General features: G+C 36.6%; 1 protein-coding gene across 1 annotated transcript in view; it reads left to right on the top strand.

Annotated features, from left to right (window-relative positions):
- Positions 1 to 26,412, top strand: part of FCHO2 (FCH and mu domain containing endocytic adaptor 2) — a 124,237-nt gene extending 97,825 nt beyond the window's left edge. The window contains 8 exon segments of the mRNA XM_058729913.1: positions 2,504 to 2,633; positions 6,778 to 6,889; positions 10,563 to 10,718; positions 11,051 to 11,183; positions 18,735 to 18,934; positions 19,634 to 19,698; positions 23,505 to 23,669; positions 23,985 to 26,412. Of these exon segments, the coding sequence (XP_058585896.1) occupies positions 2,504 to 2,633; positions 6,778 to 6,889; positions 10,563 to 10,718; positions 11,051 to 11,183; positions 18,735 to 18,934; positions 19,634 to 19,698; positions 23,505 to 23,669; positions 23,985 to 24,007 (984 nt within the window). The 3' untranslated portion in view covers positions 24,008 to 26,412.
- The last annotated feature ends 684 nt before the right edge of the window (positions 26,413 to 27,096 follow it).

Genomic DNA, 27,096 nt, shown 5'->3' with positions numbered 1-27,096 from the left:
TACTTGAATCTTTCATCCTTTACTCCCACCGCAGCCTTGAGAGCCTTCTAGAAACCACCCTTTGAGGGCTTCAGGGAGCACCATTTGAAACAGCTGCAGAGCATAAATGCTCTATCTTGTAACACCACTGTCAGCATTTCCAAAGGTTTTTAGAGACGTGATTTGACATTTAGTTTATTTCCAAGTTTTCATTAGTCAGCATTCTTAATGATTTCATTATAAACAATGTCTTAATATCCTTTTGTTCTTCGCAGACTTTGTTTAGTAAATTTTAAAGTGAAATTCATGAACTAAAGGGTATGCACCTTTTTTAAGACTCTTGATGATTATTACTGTATTGCCCACCAGAAAGTTTATGCTGATTTTAATTCTCTCCAGCTGTACATCGAAGTGCCCTTTTCCTTGCCTGCTTGGATGTGCACTTTTTTGGGGAGAGGGCACCTACCTTTCACTAGATGCTCAAAGGGTCTATAATCACACACCCTTTTCACATTCCTGTTGGGATTGCCTCACTGTTTAGAGTAGTGTTTTTCAAAGTTTGGTCCCCAGACTAGCAGCATTACCATCACCTAGGATTGGAAGAAATGTAGCTTCTCTGTCTCCATCCCAGACAAATCAGAAATTCTGGGAAGTGGCCCTCCAAGTGATTCTGATGCATGTTTAAGAACTGCTGTTTTTAAGTAGTGCTGTTCAACAGAAATATAATGCAGCAGATACTGAAGTTTTTCTAGTAGCCACATTAAAAACAGTAAAATTAACTTATTTTACTCAGTATATTAAAAAAAAATTTTACAGTGTAATCACTATAAATATGGAGAGTTTCTTTTCTGTTTGTGCTAAGTCTTCAAAATCTGTCTGTTTTATACTTAGAACTCATCTCAAATTTGAACTAGCCACATTTCAAGTGCTAGTGGCTACTGTACTGGACAGTGCCATTCCAAAATCAGAAAACCACTTAAGAGCTGTTTTTGTCTTTTCCTAGAAAGTTATAAAATGTGCATTTTAAACTGTAAATTGTAAAAATGTAGCCACATGGTATGGTCATGAGGCCATGTTGCTACAGGAGAAATTTCTCCCACAGTACATGGTCAAGATTTTTTCTAAGCTTATAGATTTCACATAGCTGTTGAGTTTAATATGTGTTTGACTTCATGCCTTGCACCACTTCCATCTGTATACAGAGCTGCATTTTTATGCCTTGCTATATTTTTGAAATCTAGTAGTTATTATAATCGGTCATCAAAAAGCTATTCTCTGGAACTAATAGTTCAAAAATAGTTAATTGAGGGAGTGGGAGGTTACTTAGTATAAAACACTTTGGATGGTACCTAATTTTTATGTGTCTATCTGTAAATTTATATTCATACAATAGAGAGTTGACTAATTTTAGTGTAGGAGTGCTTATAGGGTGTTTTATTTTTGTTTTTTTGTCTTTAGTTTTTCATGTTCCTCAAATAATTGAAGACAGGAACAGGATCTTTCTTGTTCACTGCTTTGTATCTAGTGTATCTAACCCATGGCTTGACCCATAGTGACACACAGTAGGCATTGAATAAGTATTATATTCATTTACGGAATACTTTCACAAGCAGGAAAATGTTATTTTTAACTAAGTTAAATATGCCTTATTTTAAAAAATGAAACCCTTTAGGAAGTGTTGCTCATGTATTATTGGAACACGTAGGAATGTGGAAGGAAAAAATCCATTCATCCAAGTAAAAGAAATGAACGGAAGTTCAAATTTTCATATGTATTTTTATGTTTAGAAAAGTGGGAAGGCAGTAGAATTAAGATTTCCTCAAATGTCTTTTTTGAGTGAACTGTCTCAATGAGAAAGCGTTACAAGGAATTATAAAGGGAAATGTGGACAGATTTGTAAACACCAAAAATAAAGGGCAAGCAAGATTTAGGGACAAAGTGTTTGCAGCAGATAAAGCAAAGGGTTAGTGAAAGCTCAGGTAATATTAAGCTCCCCCGAAACTAAATTAGACAAAGCCAACAAAGACAACTCATAAAAGGTAAAATGCCCATCTTATTTTTATCTATTTTAAAATTATTTTTCCATCTAAGGCTCATCCATTCATTGCTGAAAAAGGTGCAGAGAAATATTCTATTTATAGGGAGTAAAGTGAATAATCCTTTTGGGAAGCAGTTTGGCAGTATGTATGAAAGAAAAGCCTTCATGGTGTTTAAGCTTATAATTTAACCTCTGAAACTCTGTCTTAAGTATACTTATTGAAATAGAGAAAATGCTTAATGTATAAAGGTTCTCTTGAGAGCATTATTTTAAAATAGCCTTCTCCACCTTTAACATATTCTTGAAAATGATTTGACTTCTGCCATCTCTATTTTTAGTTAAAAGAAACACTTTTAACTCTTTTAACTTTTTAGTTAAAAGAAAATAAATTTGGTTGATTATATTAAAATTAATCTTAACATACCTAAATATCTTTTCTTAGAGGAATTGTTTTACCATTCTGGTAAATAACTTTTTGTTTTTAAGCCCAGGCCATTCAGCCCACCTGTAACTTCCAATACCAGCCCACCTCCTGCAGCTCCTTTAGCCCGGGCGGAAAGTTCTTCCTCTATCTCCTCTTCGGCTTCATTAAGTGCTGCCAATACTCCAACAGTAGGTAAGTGATTATCATAGATTATATGTGAAAGTTAGCATCCAAAGTATGATCAGGCTGAATTTTGTTTTTTAATGAGCTCGTGAAAAATTTAACATTAAGAAACTTCAGTTTTCTTTAGACACACCTGGCATTGTCAAACTAGCCACATTTTCCCTATCTGAATAGGAGAATTTTCTAACACTGTTAAGAATGCATCGAATTTATAAACTACTGACCAGTATAAATAATTGAAGGCAGTATATAATGCAGGCCTTTCTAATGTGAAGTGATTCTTACACTCCTAAGAGCTTTTAATAACGATTCAATTTAAGGAAGGAGTTTTGTGCTTGCAATTATATATTTCTATAAGAATGTAAATCCTCAAGATTTAAAAGTAGTAGATATCAGGACATAGGTATATAAACCTAAACCTAAAGATTTAAAAGTAGTAGATATTAGGACATAGGTATATAAACCTAAACCCTAGCAAGTAAGTCCAATATTTTATTACATCTAGATTTTGCTCAAGACATTTTTTATCTTCACTTTTATCTAATTTCTACAAATTCTTACTACTTTTCTCACCCACTGTTAGTATAACAAAAAAGCTGTAATGAGCACTTTATTCTTGTGTTTTGTTTGTATATGTGATTTTGTTAATTTTGGTTTTTGCAAACTCTGTATTTTAGTCATAAAAAACATAGATGAATCTTTTTAGAAGTCAGACATGTGGTCTGAGTAAACAGAATTAGCTTTAGGTCTCCATTTTCTCTAGATTATTTAAAGGGATTTGAATTTAATAGAATATATTTTTGATTGAGTAGGTACATACTTGTTTTTAGTCTGGGCCAGGGCAGGCAGTAGTAGAACCACAGGTGAGGGAGGAAACAGGCAGGCTGGATATAATGTGGATCTTGTGCAACAAAGATACTTTAAATCTACCGTAAGAGTTCCCTTTTTTAAAATTATGATGCTTATTCAGCTCTCTTTAAGTTTTTGATCCTTCTTATTTCTTGCAAATATTTTCTTTTCCTACAATATTTTGTTTTATTTAAATATGATAGAAGATGATAATTTGATTGGGACACTCTCTGAAATTGAAAAGCACTGTGAGACTTCACAAGGTATTGTATCAAAAGCAATATATGTGTGTTGACTAATGATCCTAAAGTGTATCTAAAATACTTTGTTATCTCATTTTTTTCCTTTTTCAGCAATGTATGGTGTCTCAGAAGTCAAGAATAACTCTAAGGTTTAACTTTCTCAGTTTGTACTAATTATGTCCAGTTGCTGTATAGGATTTATTGATATCAAATCCCCAATTATAAAAACAGAGTATTTTTGCATTTTCTTCATCTCCTTGCTTTTTTTTTCCTTCTCAACATTAAGAAATGTCCATAAATCTTACCCCTAAAGTTGTCAGAATCAGAGAAAAAGTGGTTAGAAAAGCAGCAGAAAGACTATGTTAGTTTAAATACCTAACTTACCAGAGCAAAGGCTCTCCTAGGAAAGCCATCCATATAGTGAGGTGAAGTTAGAGGCAAAAAGGTATCAAATAGTTGGGAGTGTTTTTTACTCCTGGCTGTAAATAATTCTACAAAAATATCCATTGATTATTACAGGAAGGTACCTCTTTCTTCAACTTTATAAGCTCTGCATTTTCAGAACATACAGTTGTTTAAATGTAGAATAATTAAACCAAAATTAGAACACATAATATCCTTATAAATACAGGTGATTTTTTATTTCTAAGAAATTATGTATTTGGAATAATACATTATAAATTTAGACTTTTATACTTAAAGGACTCGATTGATACAGGAAATATGCAAACTTTTTTTGAACTATGTATGTGCAATATAATCTTGAAAACAAGAATAGAAAATACGCAAGGACGTATGCCAAAATATTAAGTGGATTTTGAGTTTTATCCCCCCCTCCTATTCAGTACTTTTTTCCTTCTTGCCAGTATTTCAGTAATGGGCTTAACAATTCATACGGATTATTTCAAGAATTCTCATTTTATATGCCCAGTTGGATAAGTGAAAACAGTAACATGTAGGCTTCTTTTGATTTTTAATGTCACAGTAGAAGCAGATATTAGTGTTACCCATGACTGTGTGTAAATATCCATTTATCGTAGGTGGTTTAAGGGGAAAGATTAATTTCATAATTGAGAATATAGTTTTCTTTAATAAAGAGTATTATAGCTTTCATCTTCCCCTAGAAAACATGCTTTTATGATTTTCTAGTGAGTCGCTATATAGAACAATATATTTTTTTAAAAAATTCACTGAACTAATTCACACATACAGTGAAATTTTCCCATTGTGCAAACATGTGTCAGCATAGATATATTCAGTTAATCTCTACTTAGTCTGCTTTTTTCACTTAACATTTTCTTATGCATATACATGAGTCTTCTGCCTCTTGGTCAGCCCCTTATCTTTCACTTCATCATCTGTCCCCTGATCCAAATTTGAATCCCTGACAACAGACATTTTTCTCTTCATTCTAGGATCCACTGTGTTCAGAGTGATCTCACGAAATGAAAAATGTAACCATGTTTCTCTTGAACATTTTTAGTAGTTTTTAGTGCCACAGAGATAAAATTAAATGTCCCCTGTGCTATGATCTGGGCCTTAAACATTTCTCTAGACAGATTTTCATGTCCTCTCATCTTTCCAGCCATCCCTTACCCACTAAGTATGTTCCCGCTTTGCAAAACTACTTGTGGCTCCAAAAGGCAGCATTTTTTTCATGCCTCCTTAGCTCAGTACTAGACAGTTGTTGGAATTAGTAAATACTAGCTGCTGTGATTTTCTGAGTAAATTTTTATATTTATTGAGTTTTAAATTTTCGTATGAAATTTTAAGTTTCTTTGCAGTCAGAGGGAGCACTTACTTTTCCCTTTGGCCTCGCAGCAGTTCTTGTTTCCATGTACTTTTAATCCCTGAGCTATTTTTCTGTGAAGAACCTTCCAAGTCAGAATTCTTCAAAATATTAAATACCACAAAATCTTCCTGGCCTTTACAGCTAACAAAAGCTTTTTCTCACTGTGAGTAGAATCTCGGGCTTACTTGTGAGGCAGAGAGAACTAGTACTGATTTTTGTCAGGCTTAGTATCTTAGGTATTTCAAAAGTAACTCACCCTTTCACTATAGGTAATCTTAGCTGAAATAGAACTATCTGGTGGCTATGAGCATTATGTAATATTTATAGAACAAAAGCATACATTCAAATTTCAGAGCTATGTTGACCTAGATTATTTATTCTTATGAGAAAATCTGAATAATCTATGCTATTGGCCTTTTTTAAAATATAAAATTGCATCATTTATTGTATATTAAATAAAATGCTCCACTTTCCAGTCAGTAGCCATTGTGGTAACCTTTCCACATAAGAAGAGTGGGAAGAGTACATTTGTCAAGAAAGACAATGAACTGCTTTGAGGGATTTTTCTATAATGAAATAAACTAGAAAGTTTGCTTAGGTTAAAAAAACCTGAACACATGCATAGATTAAATTTGTTTACATTTTATTATGCTTTAAAATAACTGATCTTTATATTATTTAACTCTAAAGGTGTGTTATCTAAGTGAACTTCGTGTCAGGAATGTTTAAAATTAACATTATTTGTCCTGTTTATCAAGATAATGGGAATATATGGGAATATAATGTATGCATTAGACAAAGAGGTAAAAGAATTCTAGTGAGTAGTGTCCGAAACATTATGTTATTCAGTTAGAAATAGCTGATGGATGGAAATAGCTGAAACACAAAAATCCAGCTTAATGCCCTGAAGTATTTGAGTGGTAGAACTTGAAACAATTTAGCATCTGAATGGTTGTGAAAAATATTTTAGTAGTTTTGTTCTTCAGGTGAAGGGCTTTTTCCTTCTGACACTCCTTAACCCAAGCGTTTAGTGTCATTTCATTTAAAAGAAAAGTCAGTATAACATGTTTTCGTGATTTTTTTTGTCCTCTGTATTATGTTCCAGTTTGTTTTCTGCCCTATTTTTTAACCTCCAGATTTATACCTGGGCCATCAATGGAACCAATAATAGAGTCATTTGTGACAAGCTAACCTTGTGACTTTACCTGTCTTGACATTTTATAAAGCTCTTTCTATAGGATTTAACAAATAAATTGCATATGTATTCTAGGTGTGTCACGAGGTCCCAGCCCGGTCAGCCTTGGAAATCAGGACACCTTACCTGTGGCAGTTGCCCTTACAGAATCTGTTAATGCCTACTTTAAAGGAGCAGACCCTACCAAGTTAGTTTTAAAAATGTGTGTGTGTGTGTGTGTGTGTGTGTGTTTGGTGGGGAGGGGGCTTGGTAATATATTTGCAGAGTTACATTTTGATTCTCTATAGGTTAGAGTTTTCTATTATTTATTTACCTGGTTTTTTGGTTTTTTTGCTATCAAATATAGTCATTTAGCAATTGTCTTTCCAAACAAAACAAAACAAACCACTATAATCAGCAGTGGTGATGGCTTTTCTCCCCAATTTATTTACATTCTTGCCCAAGCTTTGTGTGCCATCTGCTGTGTGATATATCTGTAAGATCAGGATGAGGGCAGCTGACCTAGAAGTGGGATAGAACTTTGAATATTGGCTTAATGTGTATCTTTGGGGAAAGTGTAATGTTTGCAGGAGAGACCTAAAATGTATGTTTCATTTATGAGACTCTTGTAGAATTGGTTTAACCTCCTTCTTTTAAGAAAGTGTTTTGGTGGGGTTCCCCCCCCGCCTCCCAGTTTATTTAGATAGAGTGTGCATGAGCAGGGGAGGAGCAGAGAGAGAGAGGGAGAGAGAATCCCAAGCAGTCTCCACATTGTCAGTGCAGAACCCGGCACAGGACTTGAACCTACAAACTGTGAGATCATGTCCTGAGCCAAAATCAAGAGTCAAGCTTAATGGACTGAGCCACCCAGGCACCAAACTAATTTTTTTTTTCTTTTTATGATCAGAGAAAGCCTTTCTTTTTGAAAAAATATATTTTTAAATTTTTGTTAATGTTTTTTCATTTTTGAGAGAGAGACAGAGTATGGGGGGGGGGAGGGGCAGAGAGAGAGGGAGTCACAGAATCTGAAGCAGGAACCAGGTCCTGAGCTGTCAGCACAGAGCCCGACACGGGGCTCAAACTCAGGAAATGTGAGATCATGACCTGAGTAGAAGTCGGATGCTCAACTTATTGAGCCACCCAGGTGCCCCTAGAAAAAAAATATTTTTGAGAGAGCACGAGCAGGGGATGGACAGAGAGAGACAGGGTACAGAGGATCCGAAGCAGGCTCTGCACTGACAGTAGTGAGCCTGATGTGGGGCTCGAATTCATGAACTGAGAAATTGTGACCTGAGCTAAAGTCAGGCTCTTACTGAGCCACACAGGTGCCCTGATGTTAAGTTTAAGCAGATATTTCAAAGACATTGAGGAGCCAACCATGCAGATGTCTGAGGGAAGAGCATTCCAGTGAGTGTAAAAGACTGAGGTAGAAGCGTGCTTGACATATTCAAAGGAAAGAGAACTATGTCACTAAGTTGGAGTTAGCAAGGAGGGGAGTGGTCAAAGAGGAGTCCTTTGAGGGGCCAGATCAGGTTGGGAATTAGAGACCATGGTAAAGAGTGTGGAGTTTATTCTGAGCAGGGTGGGAACCAGTGAAGGTCTTTGAGCAGAGAAAGTTACTTATAAGTGTTTTGAAGGAGTACTCTGGCTGCCATATGGAGAATAAACTAGAATGAGCCAGAGTACAAGCAGAGAGAGAGAAGGTTAACTGCAGCAGTCCAGGTGAGAGATGATGGTGGCCTATATAAGGTTATTAACTGAGGAAGTCATGAGTAATAATGAGATATTGAATTCATTTTGAAAACAGAGTTGTCAAGATTTGGTAAGGGAGTCGGTTGGTAACAAATGAATACAGGGTGCCTGGGTGGCCCACTCATTAAGCATTTGACTTCGGCTCACGTCCGGATCTCCTGGTTCATGAGTTTAATTCCCATACTGGGGGGATTTGAGCCCTGCTTCAGGTGAGCTCAAGCCCCACTTCTCTCTCCCTCTACCTCTCGCTCACTTGTGCCTTCTCGCTCTAAAGAAAAAAAAAGACAACTGAATACATGATACTGGATTTCAGGGCCTAGGTCATAGGCTAGAGATGAAATACTTAGTAGTCATTAACTTGTATACAATACTTAAAACCACAAGGCCTCGGAAGAGATCTGATGAGAATTGTGGCTCCCTTCAGTAGTTAGAAAACAGAAAGGCAAAATGATTGGGTAAAGGAGTTTGAAACTGCAGGCAACAAGAGAGGTGAGGAGAGAATCAGAAGAGGAGTGTACCAAAACTAGGTGAATAAAACCCTTTTGTGAAGGATGGTGTGAAGCTGTATCGGATGCTTCTGATTTCGTCAAGAAAAATTGAATTTTGACATTATGGAGGTCATTGGTGACCTTCACAAGAGCAGTTTGTCAAGTGGTAGAGATGAACTCCCTCTAAGCATGCTTTCAAGAGTGGGAGAAGAGGGTGCGTGTGGGTGGCTCAGTCAGTTAAGCATCTGACTTCTGCTCAGGTCATGATCTCCCTGCTCTTGAGTTTGAGCCCCTCATCAGACTCTGTGCTGACAGAGCCTGGAGCCTGCTTCAGATTCTGTGTGTCCCTCTCTCTCTGCCCCTCCCCTGCTCGTGCTCTCTCTCCCTCAAATATAAAACATAAAAACTAAAACAAGAGTAGGAGATGATGCCGATACAACTGTATTTAGAAGGAGCAAGTATAGAAAAATTTTAGGATGTTTTGCTCTAAGTGAAAGCAGAGAGGTGTAGTGATAGAGAAATGATAGAGTCAGAGGAAGTTTTTATTAATTTTAGTGTGAGTTTTTTAAAGATACACATTTCAGCATGTCTATACGCTAATGGAGAAGATCCAATATTTTTGGAAAAAATTGGGTAGGAAATTTCAGGAAAGAGGGTAGTTGCATTAGAGAAGTCTCTGGTATGTAACAGATGAGCTTCAGTGCAGAAGCAGTGAGATCGGCCTTACGTGCATAGACTGATCTCTTGAAACAGGAGGAAAGGTATGGATACAGAGTCAAGTAGGAGTTCACCTGTGAGACTGTAAGTAAGTTCTTTACTGATTTTATTTCCTCAGTAAAATTTAAAGTCGATGGCTGCGAGTAGAGGGAAGGAATATTTCAGATTGGAGAAGAAGGAAGGTATGAGAAGAGGTAGAATTGCATGATAGACCAGGAAATCCTAGGAGGAAAGGAGGGTTTGAAGGAATGAGTGAAGTGAAAAGGTAGTAGGAACAATGGATTGTGGAGGCTTTGATGAGAATTGTTGGAGATGTGGTACTAGACAGAATAAGTTGGGAAAAGAGGAAGTGGCCAATAGAGGAATGGGGAGGCTGAAATCAAGATTATGGAGGGACTGCTGTGTGACCGAGGTAGGCTGGAAGACAGGATTGTTTGGAGACAAGGGGCTGAGAACTAGGTGCCCAAAATATCAAGAGCATTATCTGTGTGGATATTGAAATCACTACAGATTGTGATAGGAGTAATGATACAGAGACAGACTGACAGCAGGCAAAGAGCTAACATTTTCAGAAAAATCAAACAGTGTTGAAAGGGATGGAGTAGCAAGTAGTATATTGAGTTAGACAGGAGGCTGGAGGTTTTTAGGAAGGATGTAGGAATATAGAGTTGAAAGAGGCAATGAGGAGCTAGGAGGACATCTCCCACTGCCGCTCAGGCCTTGTATTTAGTGGGGTTCCAGTGAAAAATAGCTCCAACTGAGGATGGTGTTACCAGGGAAGCAGTCTCCTTAAGGGACAGCCAGGGGATGGTTTTTCTAAACAAGTGAAGAGATGTGATCTTTACTCTTACATTTGTGTTTGGAGTTTAATTATTAAAGCGCCTTATTTAAACCACTTAAAATTTTCCAAATCCTTAATTTCAGGTGTATTGTGAAGATCACTGGTGACATGACAGTATCGTTTCCGAGTGGAATTATTAAAGTCTTCACTAGCAATCCATCTCCAGCTGTGCTGTGTTTCAGGGTGAAACACATCAGCAGACTAGAGCAAATTCTTCCGAATGCTCAACTTGTGTTCAGGTTCGTGTACTCTTGTTTTGAAGGTGAAGTTAAATTTTTCCTGCTTCATTGAAGCAATAATTCAGTTGGATGACAATACAAAAGTTATGATTAAACAGCCTTCTGCGCTCTGTGCTTTTGCTGGTGATGGTATTTGTTAAGTCCTTCTCTTCTGTTACCTCATTTTTCAAACAAGTTTCTGCTATGTTTTATTCTTTATCCCCCTTAGTTTTCCCTCATCCCACCTTTTGGTTTATTTCTACTAGTCTTTCCCAGGTCACCAAATGACAATACAGAGGCAAAGGATGAAGCTAAGTTAAATAAAATAACAAAAATATTTCTTATGCATACAGTGATCCATCACAGTGTGATTCTAACACAAAAGATTTTTGGATGAACATGCAAGCTGTTACTGTCTACCTCAAGAAGCTATCAGAGCAAAATCCAGCTGCTTCTTACTATAATGTAGATGTATTAAAGTATCAGGTAAGTGTTCTATCCTTGTAAAAATCATAAATTAAAATATTAATAAATAGACTCTCATAGATTAAATGAGTAATGTGTTATGGCCTCAGGAGTTTTATTCCAGGAATTCAAGGAAACTGATTGAAGCCAAAGGAAATTGATGATCAAATTCACTATCTATTCCTGATTCAAATACTGAGTAAATATACATGAATATGTCCTTAACCTGAAAAGACCAGCAACATCAGTCTTAATAATGAAACACACAAAGCAGTTAAAGTCTGGAGTAGCAAAGACATCTATTATTCTCATTAACTGTAAGAGATTTTTCTGGATGTGTTAGTACAGTTACACAAGAGAATAAAGCAGTAATAGTGGAAGGAGGAACCCAAATTACTGTTACTTACAGGTGATGTTCTATTCCTGGAAACCTCAGAATGAACTGAAAAACTATTTGCTGTAGGGGTTTTTAATAAAGAGGTGAGTTTAAAAGTTAATGCAAAGATTAGTAGCTTTCTAAATATCCAGTTAGGAATATTAATGCAGAAAAATTTTGACAATTAAACTTATCAGACTTGGAGAGGTGCTAGAAGATGGCAATATAGGAAGATCTGGAACTCCCCTCCTCCTATGGACACACCAAAGCTACAGCTACTGTGGAACAGTTTCCTCTGAAAAAGACCTGAAAAGACAGCTCCATCACATTAGCAAACAAGCAGAGGGTCACATGGAAGCATGCAGGAGGGGTGAGACCCATTCTCCCCACAAACTCCACCGCCAGCACTGTGACCCACAATCAGAAGGGAACTCACAAACCTGGAGCTAATTCCCAAGTGAGAAGTTCATACCCCCTATCAGGCATCCCAGCTTTTAAGATCTGTACCTGAGAGAAGAGCCCCCAAAACTTGTGGCTTTGAAAAGCACCAGAGCCCATGCCCATGATACCCAAGGGCTATGGTGATCTGAAAAACACCTTCTAGAGGATTCTCACACAGACTCACTCAGCCTAGGGACCAATGCAGAAGTAGCCAATCAAAAGGTGACCACATTATATGAGAAAAGAGAGTCATTTGGGTTATCATAAAGTGTGAGCCACTGAAGCAGAGGCCTACTGAGATACTCTCCAGGGATAGAGGAGCTAGTAGGCAGCACTTTAGTGCCCAAAGCTGGCAGGTGCCATACACACACACCCACACACACCCCAGATTTTTAATATGTATATTAAAATAATTTATATTATATATTATAATTATGTAATTATAATTATATAATATAATATATATTATATTATATATAATACATATATTAATATATATTATATATTAACTCCAGATTTTTTTTTTTCTTTAAAAGGGTACCATTTTTATGATCCAGGGAACATAGGCTGAGCGATGTCATTTTTTGTGCTCTCCTGCCTTGCTGCAGCTTGTGGTATCTCCCAGAAGGGAGCTTATACGCTTATCTGAAGCCCTGATTTTTTCAACTGTTGCCTAGTGGGACACCTCTAGATTGCCTGGTCTGGTGGCCAGCAGGGCTCATGCTTGTGGTCTTGCAAGACCAGTTATATTTGCATTCTTTAAAAGCTGCTGCCTGATGGTTTGGCTTCCAGTCTCAGTCTAGGTGCTGACAGGTCTTGGCACACCCTCAACAATTGGGAGCTATTAAAGAATAGGCTTCTTTGGTAATCACAAAGTTTCAAAAGACAAGCAACAGCTAAGGCAAGGTTGAATGATAAAGGGTCATGTGCATGAGGCCACTCTTTCAAGAGTGGGAGAGGTGGCTGTTTCATCTAATACATAGAAGCAAACAGGGTCAAACAAAATAAAGGAACAAAAGAATATGTTCCTAATCAAAGAACAAGATAAAACCTCACAAAAAAGCCTTAATGAAGTGGAGGTAAGTAATTTACCTGATAGAACATTCAAAGTAATGGTCATAAAGATGCTCATTGAACTCAGGATAACAATGGATGAACCCAGTGAGAACTTTAACAAAGAAACAGAAAATATAAGAAAGTATCAAATAGAAGTTACAGTGCCAAAGAATATAATATCTGACTGAAAAACTAGTGATGTTCAACAGCAGATTAGATGAAGCAGAAGAGATTGGTGAACTTGATGACAGAACAGTGTAACTCACCCAATCAGAGCTGCAAAAAGAATGAAATAAGTGAGGAAAGCTCAAGGGACTTAAAGGGGCAACCTCAAGCAGACTAACTTTTGCATCAGGTGTTCCAGAAGGAGAGGATAGAGAAAAGCACAGACAACTTGAAGACCTAATAGCTGAAAACTTGCCTAACCTGGGGAAGGAAACAGACATCCAGATCCAGGAAGCCCAGACAGTTCCAAATCAGATGATCTTAATGAGACTTCTGCAAGACATAATTAAAATATCAAAAGTCAAAGGTAAAGAGGTCTTAAAAGTAGCAAGAGAAAAACCACTTGTTATATATCTGCTGAGGCTATCAGATTTTTTTGGCACAAACCTTGTAGGCCAGAAAGGGGAGATCAGGATACATTCAAAGTGCTCAAAGAAAACAATCTCCAACCAAGAATACTCTACCCTGGAAAGTTTTCATTTAGAATTGAAGGAGAGAGAAAGAGTTTTCTGGAGAAGCAAAAGCTAAACAAGTTTATTACAACTAAACCAGCCTCACAAGAAATGTTAAAGGGACTTTTTTAAGCTGTAAAGGGCACTAATTAAAAAAGTATAAATCTCACTGGTAAAGGTAAACATATGGTAAAGGTGGAACGGATTAATTACTTATAAAAGGTAGGATGAAGGTTAAAAGACAAGAATAGTAAAATTAACTACAATAATCAGTTAAGGGATACGCTAGATAAAAAGATATAAAATGTGATCTCAGGGGCACCTGGGTGGCTCAGTTGAACATCTGACTTTGGCTTCAGGTCATGATCTCTGGTTTGTGGGTTCGAGCCCTGTGTCAGGCTCTGTGCTGACAGCTTAGAGACTGGAACCTGCTTTGGATTCTCTCTCTCTCTCTCCCCCTCCCCCCCTCTTCCCCCTGGCTCATGCTCTCAAAAATAAACATTAAAATAATTGTTTTAATGTAACATTAAAAACATAAAATGTGCAGTGGAGGGAGACTAAAACTGTAGAGCTTTAGAATATGTTCAATTTTCAGTTCTCAACTTAAAATACTTATAAATATAGGTTGTTATATGTAAGCTTCATGGTAACTATAAAAATGTATAGTAGATACATAAAAAACGAAAAGGAATTTAAGCAAATCAGTAATAATGTCATTAAACCACAAAGGAAGAGCACAGGTGGGAGAAAAAAAACAAAAAAACAGATGAACTACAAAAACAGCCAGAAAACAGTTAAGAAGATGCCAGTAAGTACATACCTATCAGTAATTAACTATGAATGGACTAAATTATCCAGTCAAAAGAGAATGGATGAGTGGGTTAAAAGTATCACCCATATATAATGCTATGCACAAGAGACTCACTTCATATAGAAGGACAGAGTTAATGGGGCGCCTGGGTGGCTCAGTCGGTTAAGCGTCCGACTTCGGCTCAGGTCATGATCTCACATTTCGTGAGTTCGAGCCCCGTATCAGGCTCTGTGCTGACAGCTCAGAGCCTGGAGCCTGCTTCGGTTTCTGTGTCTCCCCGTCTTTCTGCCCCTCCCCTGTTCATGCTCTGTCTCTCTCTCAAAAATAAATAAAACATTAAAAAAAAAAATTTAAAAAGGACAGAGTTAAAGTGAAGGATGGAAAAGGTACTCCTTACAAATAGAAATCAAAAGCTGGGGTAGGTTAGGGGTGCCTGAGTGGCTCAGTCGGTTAAGCATCCAACTTCGGCTCAGGTCGTGACCTTGGGGTTTGTGCGTTCGAGCCCCGTGTCGGGCTCTGGGTTGACAGCTCAGTGCCTGGAGCCCACTTCAGATTCTGTGTCTGCCTCTGTCTGCCCCTCCATTGATTGCACTCTGTCTCTCACATTGTCTCAAAAATAAATAAACATTAAAAAAAAAAAATCTGGGGTAGGTTAATAGACAAAATAGACTTTAAAATTAGAGGAATTAAGAGGAAAGGGCATTATATAGTGATAAAGGTGTCACTCCACCAAGATGATGTTATATTTGTAAATATTTATGCACCCAACAGTGGAGCACCTAAATCTATCTTTTAACAGACTTATAAAGGGAGAAATTGAGAGCAATACAAAAGGGCAATACCCTACTTACGTCATCTAGACAGACATCAATAAGAAAACGTTTTTCTTAAATGACATGATAGACCAGATGGACTTAAAAGATATATACAGAACATTCCATCCCAAAGCAGTATATACCTTCTTTTCAAGTGCACATGGGACATTCTCTAGAGAAGATCATAGGTTAGGCCACAAAACAAGTACTAATAAATTTGAAAAGACAGAAATCCTGTTAAGCATCTTTTCTGACCAAAATGATACGAAACTAGAAATCAATTATGGGAAGAAGACTGGAAAATTAAAAAATTTGTGTAAATTAAACAATATGCTACTCAACCATTCGGTCAACAAATAAATCAAAAGAGAAATGAAAAATTATCTCGAGACCAATGAAAATGGACATGCCAAAATTACTGGATGTAGCAAAGACAGTGCTAAGAAGGATGTTTCTGTCAATGCCTACCCAGCAAACAAAAATCTCAAATTTCCTTTACACCTCGGAGAACTAAGAAAATGAAGAATAAAGCCACAGTTAGTGGAATGGACAAAGTAACCAAGAGCAGAAATCAAATACAAATTAAAAAATACAATAGAAAAAACTAAGCTGGTTCTTTGAAAAGATAAATAAAATTGATAAACTTTTAATCAGATTCACCAAGAAAACACCAGATAGGGTGCAAATAAATACAGAAATAAGAGAGGAGACCTTACAACTGATACTATGCAAATACAAAGGGTCATGAGAAACCACCACAATTTTATGCCAACAGATTGAACAGCCTAGAAGAAATAAATTTTTAGAAACAGCCTTCTAAGACTGAATCCTGATAAAGTAGAAAATCTCAATAGACCAGTTACTAGTAAAGAGACTGTATCAGTAATCAAAAACCTTCCAGGAACAGAAGTCCAGAACTACACTGTCCCACTGGTGAATTCTACCCAATTTTCAGCTAAGAATTATTACCAATCCTTCTCAAACTTTTCAAAAAAAAATAGAAGAGGAGGCAGCAATTCCATTATGCTAAGTGAACTAAGACAATGAAAGAGAAATACCATATAATTCCACTTCTATGTGGAATCTAAAAAACAAAATGCCAAGCTCAGAGGCAACAGAACATACTGTTTCCAGATATAGGGTTTGGAGGGAGGTAGACAAAGTGGGTGAAAGGATTCAAAAGTATAAACTTCCAGTAATAAGTCATGAGGATGGAAGATACAGCATCATGACTAAGGTTAGTAAAACCATATTGCATATTTCAGAGGTGCTAAAAGAGTAAATCTCAATCCTCATCACGAGAAAAAGTAGTTGTGATTATTTTGCAGTATATAAAATATTGAACCTTTATGTAGTCCACCTGAAACTCATGTCAATTATACCGCAATAAAATTAAAAAAACATGTTAAACTATCCTTTCCTGTAATCACAATGAACACATAATAAAAACTAATTAGGAAGAAACCTAACACTATTTCTAATGAGTTGAATATAGTTCTAAAGGTATACTTTATTCAGATGAAGAGTCATGTTGTAAAAAGCTTAGGTGTTTCTAAATTAACTTATAAATTTAATGCGATCCTGATCAGAAATCCAGTGGAAGTGTGTATATATTGGTGTTTGGGAACTTGACAGTCATTTTCAAGTTTTCTGGAAGAATAAAGCTTGGAATAAAAATGTTTTAAATGGTAATGTGGAGTAATGTTTTAGTTTTAATGGGGTAAAGTCATGGATGAATATAAAGTGTGCAAGTGTGTGTATATATGTATATTTTTAATATGTATATGTTTTTACATATTTTGATCTTGAAGTGTCAAGACCTTTTTAAGTGTAATACAGAACCCAGAAGCCATGATATGAGAGGGATATTTGACAATAAATAAATGTGTATAAACTCTTTGTTAAAACAAAGTCTTAAACAGAATTAGTATCTAATCTGAGGGAAAAGTTTTCATAATATAATAAGATAGACCAAAAGGCTTACTCTGAAGAGCTCTTTTAAATAAAAGATGGTTAACTCAAGAGATAGGTAACTTATGAAAGATGTTTCATGTCTATAGTAATCAGAGCAGTGGATACTAAGGTGACAATGAGATAGCAGTTTTAGCCCATCAGATTAACAAAAATGGGAAAGACTGTACTAAGAGAGCTGTGACCACTTGTTAGTAGGCATACAAATTAATCAAACTTCTTAGAAAGCAGTTCTGTTAGATTGTTGAATAGCTGTTGGATTAAACTGCTGAATAGTCAAACCTTTAATTCCACTTCAAGAAATCAGTTTGTCAAAAATAGCACACATGGGAGGAAAAAAAGAAGATAAGGTGCAAAGGATTTTCACTGCAGCACTGTATGGAAACCATGTGAGCACACATCTATAGAAGACAATGATTAAATGAATTACTACAGCCATTAGAAATAATGAGATCTGTGCATGCGTGCCTACAGTGTTAACAGTGGGGAGTAAGAATGCTAAGGGATAAATTTCCTACTTCATATACTTAATGTATTATCTGAAATTTTAATAGAGTAATTGTATTAATATGGCTTACGTTTTTGGGAAATAAATAAGGAATAGAAAGTGGTGCGACTTAAGTAGGCTTAGAGTTTATTCCGGGTATTCACTATTCTTAATTCAGTAAACATTTATTATTCAGTGCTTGCTAATTGCCAGGAATAGCATGAGAGGTAGTATGTATGTATGTTTTGTTATCTCGAAAAAAAGCATAGCGTTCACAATAAGGAAAACTGAGGGTTCCTGGGTGGCTCAGTTGGTTAAACAATAAGGAAAACTGGAAATGCAATGTTAGTGTACAGTTAAACAGGGTGATCAGGGTAGGTCTCATTAAAAAGGAGTTAACTTGAGCAAGGATCTAAAGAATGCAAAGGAATTGCACCATTTACTAGGGGTCATGTGATTAAAATTAAACACTTGAAGTACGGAAGTATTCTAATTCCAGACTTGCAGTATTGCCTGGTGACTTATCCTTTTTTTTTTTTTTTAATTTAAATTCTTTTAATTTGTAAGGAATCTTAGAATTGAATTCTGTGTTGGATGTTGAAAGGGATTCTTAAGTTAACATGCATAAAGAAGAATCACCTGATGACATACTTCTTTCTGGACCTAGCACCTAAGCAGTTGAGTCAGATTTTCTGCATTTGGACCTATAGGAATGTGTATTTTACACAACTGTCATGGACATTTTGATGTGGGTAGTCCTAGATCCACACTGTGAGACTGGCTCTTACTCCTCGGAGATAAGCCTGCTTTCTTCTGCCTAACGATATTTCCATCATTATTTTTGATTCTGAGAACTCTTGTGTTCAAGCATACATGTCTTCAGCATGACTTGTTTACTTTTTGGGCAAAAACTAACTTTTTTCTTTTTCTCTTTAAAGGTATCATCAAATGGTATTCAGTCCACTCCTCTAAATCTTGCAACATATTGGAAGTGTAGTGCTGGCACCACAGATCTTAGAGTGGATTATAAGTACAACCCAGAAGCTATGGTGGCACCAAGCGTGCTTTCAAACATACAGGTGGTGGTACCAGTGGATGGAGGAGTCACAAATATGCAGTCCCTTCCCCCTGCAATATGGTAAATTTGACTTTTCTGAATTCCTGCTAAATTTTGCTGCAAGCTTCAACTCGTAGAACCCATTTTCAAAGTTGTAAGCTTGAAAAGTATTCGTGCATTTTACCATAAAAACTGTGGTGTAAAAGATGCTGTTCATCTTACTAGTCAAATCACAATAGCCTCAATCCAAAAGTAAGTTTGCGTTCACCACCCAGGCTTGAATGACTCAGTACAACTTTACCTTTAGGTAAATCACTTAACCTCCATCAACTTTATTTTTCTAAAAAATAATACTTATTATTTTAGAGGGGTAAATATAGCATCTATCATCTCTGTAAGAACACCTGTCTTAATAGTTTAGGAATTCTCATCTCTTAACTACCTCTCTTGTTCCCTGAATTAGTATAGACTAACATTCTCGATTCTTCACTGTTTAATAAAAGTTTGTTGTCCTTCAGTAATGAAGGTACTGAACCACATATATTTTCAGTGTTCCTTTTTCTGACTAGAAGAATTATGTAATTTAGTAAACTTCCATTAAGATATAGCATTATATTTACTTACATCGTAAACACATTATCACCTGGTGATACTACTGAAAGTAAATTTAGCCCTATAGTTGTTTTGGTGAAATACTTAAAATGTATTCATTTATTGACAGCCCATCCATTTTTAAGCCCCTATACTAGACACTTAATCAGAAGATATTTGTTCTTATAGGAATGCAGAACAAATGAAAGCCTTTTGGAAACTGTCTGGTATTTCAGAAAAATCAGAAAATGGAGGTAAGTGTGTGTGTATGCCTTTTTGTTTGTAATTCAGTGTCCATGAAAATTGATTTTTGAGGCATTTTTTGAGGAGACAGTTTTCTCCTAGATTTTCATGCCTTCAGTTCTAGAATTGACCACTAGATGGAAGTTAATACCTTAAATAAGAGTGGACCAGTTGACATTCAGAACCCATTTTTCCCCTCTAGATTGAATATGCTTTCTCTGTAAGAAAAATGATTTGTTTTGCTCTAACTTTATAAATACTATGTAAATGCATACATTCACATGAGACTATTATTAGGTATTTTCAACTAGAACTGTCTGTCCATCTGGGTAACCTGATAACTGAAACTGATTTTATGTACCATTTAGCTCATTCTGTTCCTGGGGTCCTCCTGTCCTCCCAGAAATCATGTAGAAGCTTGAAATCATGTAGAAGCTTGCAGGCTTTCACAAGCCCCTTTGTTTGCCTACTTCACTTTCCAAGAGAACTTTTCCTGGTCATTTCTCCTTAGTAAAACTAACCATCAACAGCCTTTACTTCTCTGCTAATTATTTTAAGGAGAAACAAGTTAATTGCTTACTCCCACCAAGTCTGTATCTGTTTGTGCTCACAAGGCAAAGGAAAAATCTCTGCTGGCTGGTCTCTGTCTTGTCTTCCCTAACTCAGTTTAGAATGTAATTTCCAGGACAATCAAGTCTTTAACATTAATTATTCCTATTTTCTCTTAAGAGAATTCTCCTGGGGCACCTGGGGTGCTCAGTCGGTTGAGCGTCTGACTTCAGCTCAGGTTATGATCTCGCAGTCTGAGTTCGAGCCCCACATCGGACTCTGTGCTGACAGCTCAGAGCCTGCTTCGGATTCTGTGTCTCCCTCACTCTCTGCCCCTCCCCCACTCATGCTTTTACTCTCTCTCTCTGTCAAAAATAAATAAACATTAAAAAAATTAAAAAAAAAATAAGAGAATTCTCTTGCTCTTTTTTGGATGCCTACTTAACCTCCAATAACTTTTCCTATTACTAAGTAGGACTTTTTTTTTTTTTTTTAGCTTTTCAAATTTTGCTTAGCTTTTTCTCTTTGAACACTTTCAGCATAATGTGATCAAAGCATAAATCATATCCCTGGTTTTTCTCCTATGTATTTCTGTATCAAAAAGCAGGAATATATCTATAGTGGCTATTTATACATGTCATGCTGAATCATACTTTTACTAGAGAACCACCTATTTGGTGAAATAACCAAGCTGATCTTCAGTTCCTTTGTTGCCTATTTTCATGTGCCAAAGGTGCTGACTTCTGCTGGAGCTGTATCGCTTCTGGGGGCACAAAACTGAAATTCCTAGTTAAATCTGGAAGTAAACCAGAAATCCTGTTTGAATTGAGGGCTTACATAACCAGCTAGCAGGAAAATGAGAATACATATTTCCCCCTACTTAATGAAACTATACTATTGTAAGTACTAACAAGGGAAATTGTTTCCTCAAAAACAGGGTACAAATTTTCTTATCAGATAGATGAATACTTTTCCTCTGCTGTTCAGGAATCAGGATATCTATGTGAGGAAATGGAAAAATACTATAAATGTTCTGATGTGGTTAACCTTTAAAAAGAAATATGCAAATTAGGATACTGTACAATAGAAATTGTTTCTGCTCTGGCTTTATGCCCAGAAGAGGGACAGGAAATAATTTTCAAGTTTAAGATTTGCCAAGGTGGCTGCTCTTGGACTGTAGAACTTTCACAGAATTGAATTGCCTATCAAGAGAATTGTGCAAGTCCAAGGAGGACTTGGGCTTGGACGGTGGTTAAAAATTAGGCAGCATTTCATCCTCCCAGCCGATCTGTGCCATGAGGCACAGTAGTGCAGGATGGATCCGGGTTATGCTGTGCTGTTCTACTTCTGTGTATCCTAGAATATTGCTCCTGCTACCTAGCGGTTCTGTCTGTTTTCCTTGACTGGAAACCTGGGCACACTCTTAGACTCCTCCTCCTTTCCCCCTCTCGATTCCAACTCTGAAATATTTTTCAAATGCATTTTCTTCTTTCCTTTCCCTTAGCCTGATTGAGATCCACTTCAACTGTCACCTAGAATCCTACACTATTTTATTGACTTTCAGTCGGTTTCCCTACCTGGCACCTTGTACCTCTGTCCCCTTTTAAGACCCTAATCTGAATTGTTTTTGTCTTCTTTATCTTTAGTGACTTCCTATGATTATTTTTTATCGTGGCATGTAAAGATATTTGGAGCTTGTTCCTTCCTACCATTCTAGTCTTCTGCCCCTCTTGTATCCTATCCTCTAGGTCTTCTGATATGCATGCAGTTCCCTTAAAGGCATTGTATTCTCTCCCCTCTCTACCTGTAGTTACCCCTGCCTGCAATTCACACTGTCCTCTCCACCATCATTTTATGTGCTTTTGTGCCCATAGCAATTCAGAGCACTATTGTAGCATTTATCATATTCATCACAATTTTTTGCTTTACAGTTTCTGGCATACTGTTAGACTGAGGTATGTAGAATAAATGGTTAGACTGAAAAGACATCTCAAAGATCTAGTTGACCCTTGAACAATGCAGGGGTTAGAAGTGCCAAGCCCCCGCACACCACTCACCCTGGTGGACCTGCATAGTCAAAAATCCATGTATAACTTTGCTCCCCCCCCCCCAAACTTAATTACTAACAGCCTACTGTTACCCAGAAGCTCTACCGGTAACATAAACAGTCAATGAACAGGTATTTTGTAGGTTTTATGTGTTATATACTGTACTGTTAAAATAAGCTAGATAAAAGGAAATAAAATCAGAAAAGACAAAAAATACACTTAAGAGCACTGCACCAAATGAAAAAAAATCTGTTTAAGTGAACCCACAGAGTTCAAACCCATGTTGCTCAAAAGTCAGCTGTATTTGGCATGATAGGCAAGTTAAATTTTAAGAAGGGGAATAGAAAATAATATTGATACAGCTTTCCTAATCTTAGCTGTCTTTCCTTCTTTACTTCTCCCATCCCTGTAATATGGTAGTTGACTGTCATCATTGTTTTTGGACTTTATTCCTACTCGCACTACTCCTCTAAGTGCTTTCCTCTGAACTGCCCACATTGACTTTTTTTTTTTAACTTCAACATGTGTCTGTATCATGTTGAATCTCAATACAGATCTACAGGGGTGTTTACTCTTAAGTCAAAGAAAAGCAAGGATTAAGAGTACTTTTAATTCACTGGTGCCTAGGTAGCTCAGTTAAGCATCCCACTTTGGCTCAGGTCATGATCTTACAGTTTGTGAGATTGAGTCCTACCTTGGGCTCTGTGCTGACAACTCAGAACCTGGAGCCTGCTTTGGATTCCGTCTCCCTCTCTCCCTGCCCCTCCCACTCATCCTCTGTCTCTCTCAAAAATAAATAAACATTGGGGCGCCTGGGTGGCTCAGTCGGTTAAGCGTCCGACTTCAGCTCAGGTCACGATCTCACAGTCCGTGAGTTTGAGCCCCGCGTTGGGCTCTGGGCTGATGGCTCAGAGCCTGCTTCAGATTCTGTGTCTCCCTCTCTCTCTGCCCCTCCGCTGGTCATGCTCTGTCTCTGTCTCAAAAATAAATAAACGTTAAAAAAAAAATTTAAAAATAAATAAATAAATAAACATTAAAAAATCAATTAAAAAAAGACGACTTAATTCAGATTCTTTGAATCAAGTCTGATTTGGACACAGGACATTGATGTGTCTACTATATACATTTTATGCATTTGGCATAGAACATAGTTTATCTTATTTGTTTTTTCTGTTAATTTTATGTTGCCCTGGGTAAGTTCTTTATTCTTTTCCTTGTAGGTTCTGGGTCCCTCAGAGCAAAATTTGATCTTTCAGAAGGACCTAGTAAACCCACAACACTTGCAGTGCAGTTCCTCAGCGAGGGAAGTACCCTCTCGGGAGTAGATATCGAACTTGTAGGCACTGGCTATAGGCTTTCCTTAGTAAAGAAGCGGTTTGCCACTGGTAAGTTAAGAGACTTTGTTTTTAGTGTACATGGGAACATTCTAACAGTGTGCTACTAAGCAACTATTTTATAAACTGTCAAGCAGTTTATCATCTAGTCATGGAAAATTTCTTCTTCGACCTTTGGTATAAAGTGCCAGGTAGAGACACACCTGGGAGGGAATAACTGTGGTCAGTATACATGGACACCTGTGATCGGATTCTCATGTATCATAAACAGCAGATGGGAACTAGGGTTCTGTGTCTGTAACCACAGTGAAAATGTCGTCCTTTGAGTTCATTTGTAATTGCATGGTTGTGCTTGGTGTTTTTCAGGACGATACCTGGCAGATTGCTGATGGACCTGGGAAACGGGTTGGCTCGAGACAGAAGCACAAGTCTGACATCCTGCATTGTCTGTTCTTTCCAACACGATTCTAGCTTCTATTAGGTCCTTTGAACGTACACACATTTGAGAACTGATTACAAACATTAAATTGCACTTTTGAAGTGAGTCATCAAAAGCAATAGCACTGAAATGATTTTCAACGCTGTTAATGATCAACTGCAATATTCCAGAAGCACATTTGTAGAGATTCTCAGTAAAATGAAGTTTTCCTAGGCTGAAATTTCATATTGTCTTCAGTGTCTATGTTGAGTTATATAGTGTACTATCAGACCTAAAATTTCAGGAGAGCAAGCACCAAATAATTCAGCTTTCCATAAATTTTTAGAGTCAGAGATAGGTTTGAAATTTCCTAAGCTTGATATTGAATGGAGACAGAACGTGAATTCTAAGTTTTGGATAACGTGAATTCTGAACACTCAATCAAATTGAGTTATGTGCCATAAAGTAATCAGACCAGAGTCCAAGGTGTACGCAAAAAAATGTATAATTTGAATCTCATAGAAACATTAATAAAGTGTAAATGGTGTTTTATATGATTTTTTTAATTCTCAAGTGCAATGTGTTTTAAAATAAGCTTGCAAAAGACAGCAGAGAAATTTACTTCTGCAGTTAGTTAACTTTATAGAATTTGTGATTGTTTTTAAGAATTAATGCTGTAGATTTAATTTATTTTTATATGGATTGCATAATGTGTGCCTTTTAAAACAATAACAAAAGCCAGAAATGTGCCTATCCAGGTTTGTGTTCGTTAATGTGCCTCACTTTTTTTCCCTTCACAGTCTGGCTCTTCTATTCAGTGTTAGAGTGGTCAAGCATTTTTACAAGAGAATTGCCATTTTGTAAATATCTTGACCTCAATTGGGAAGGGAATTCAGAGTAACTAAAGGTTAATTTGTACCTAAAAATCCTGGCTCACTTCTTTAGTGATACACTGTAGCCGATAGAAAGAGAAATACACCTAATCGCCTATGTTTACAGGGGAAGAAAAGTTACCTTCAGATATTCCACCTAAGTAGGTAAATCATAAAACCAATATGAAAAACTAAAGGTAACTTGGTAACTGCTATTTTAATCCTCAATTTGACACTTCCTTTCATTCTGTTTATCATTGGAAATTTATACATTTAATGAATGTGTTGGGAGCATGAGTTTTGTATTTTGTGAGGAACTCATTTTAGAGAAGATTAGTTTTGGCATTGGAGAAGTACTGCCGTTTGTTTTCTTTTCAACAATTGGGACAGTTACCAATTTGTATGTTATTGGTTAATTGCCAACTGCTAGAAATTGGGAGAGGATTTGAAGTGATGGATTGGGTTAAGCATTTCTTGAACTACTAATATTAAATAGTAAAAAAAACCTAACTTTATAGCGAATCCTAATTGAAGGACTTAAAATGTTTTGGACAGTTTCATAATTTACAAGTGGGAATTTTATTTATAAATACCAATGTCCTGCCTTTTACGTAGAAGTGATAAATTGTTATATATGATAATTTATATAAAACCACTAATTATTCTGTTAAGCTTTACAGAACATTAAAACCCCTACTACTAGACATTTATGTAACACCTTGTTCTACTAAATACAGCAGAAAATCTACTTATTAGCAATACATAGAACACAGTATGTGCTTTTTAAGTATATTCAGTATTAGCCCAATTTCACATTTAGATTTGACTAAAGCAGCATATTAAGACAATTTGCTGAAATGTTCATCTTCACTAAATAGCAAAATGGGAATTTCTAACTCTTATGTTGTGCTCTTTTAAATGCCAATTACAATCCCTTACTGGAATCTTAAATGTAACTGCTTTGTAATCACACTGCTTTCTGTGGGCAGTTAATACTTTATTACTGGACTTCAGACACAGTTACACTCACCAGGTTTGTTTCGAATCAAGTATTACCTAAAACGTGTACAGATTAGTAAAATGGTTAAACTTCTGCACTTTCTGATTACCACAGTCTTCATGCCAAGTGTCGATACCTACATTTGTATTAGGCGCAGGCTACAATTTTGAAGCCATATGAGTTTATATTGATTTTTTTTTTTCATTTAAAAATCCACTAATGGTATAAAAAAGACCAGTAGATTTTCAATGGGAAATGTATTTAGCAAGCTGGTTCTTGCTGGTGTATAGTGATAAACTTTGTAGCTGCCTCTTTAACCAAGAATTTGTAAACAAAGAACTCTAACAAATGTGAGTTTTTAAGAAATGTTATTTACTACTTTGAGTTGTAATTAGAACAATGCAAATCTATCTTACACAATTTTGTAAATATTTTTGATTTTTTCATAAAATGTAAATTTTACATAAAAGTTGTGACCTTAATAAACATGTAATATATAATTTATCAGTTGGTTTATGTGTCTTTGTACCCCTATTGATAGTAATAGCTATGGTTAGGACAATGCGGGGCAGGTGAGGAGTAATTGGTTTTGAACATGGTATCACCATTTTGACAGGCATACAGATTGCTCTGTTAATTTAGTTCAACTGGTTATATAGGAAAACTTCATTTGCATTATAACCCCAAGATGCAGAAATTTTTTGAAAGTGATTTTTAAACATATTTAAATACATTTTCTCACGTATAGTTTCCAAATATATTTAAATTGATGTCAAGCTCTACCAAAGACTTTCCTCCAGATAGCTGCTTAGCAACCCTACTCTTCATCTGTTGCTGGTATTGGTCAGAACAAGTGGGTTTTTTGGCCTTTTCCTTACGCTACAGTATGGCTGCTACAGGTCCAGAACGTGTGTTTACATCCAAAGCTGGGGAAGGGGCAGTTCCTGGTTTATCTGTCCTTTTTGTCAGGAGAGTAGAAGCTTTTCCAGAAGCTTTCACCACATTTGTGCTTCTATCCTGTCTTCAGAATTGTGCGTGAGAAGCAAAGAAAGCAAGTAGCCTTTATAATAGAAGTGGTCAAAGGAGAAGAGGCTGGCAATGGCTGAAGGTGAGCTGGCCAGTAAGTCAGCCACAGATTTTTCTGACTGATGCAGACCCCAACCCCCCCCCCACCCCTTTTTAAAGATA

The sequence above is a fragment of the Neofelis nebulosa genome, chromosome 1 (assembly GCF_028018385.1).
Source record: "Neofelis nebulosa isolate mNeoNeb1 chromosome 1, mNeoNeb1.pri, whole genome shotgun sequence".
NCBI lineage: Eukaryota > Metazoa > Chordata > Mammalia > Carnivora > Felidae > Neofelis > Neofelis nebulosa.
Note: the sequence above shows the minus strand (reverse complement) of the source record. Positions and strands in the feature narration are given on the sequence as shown.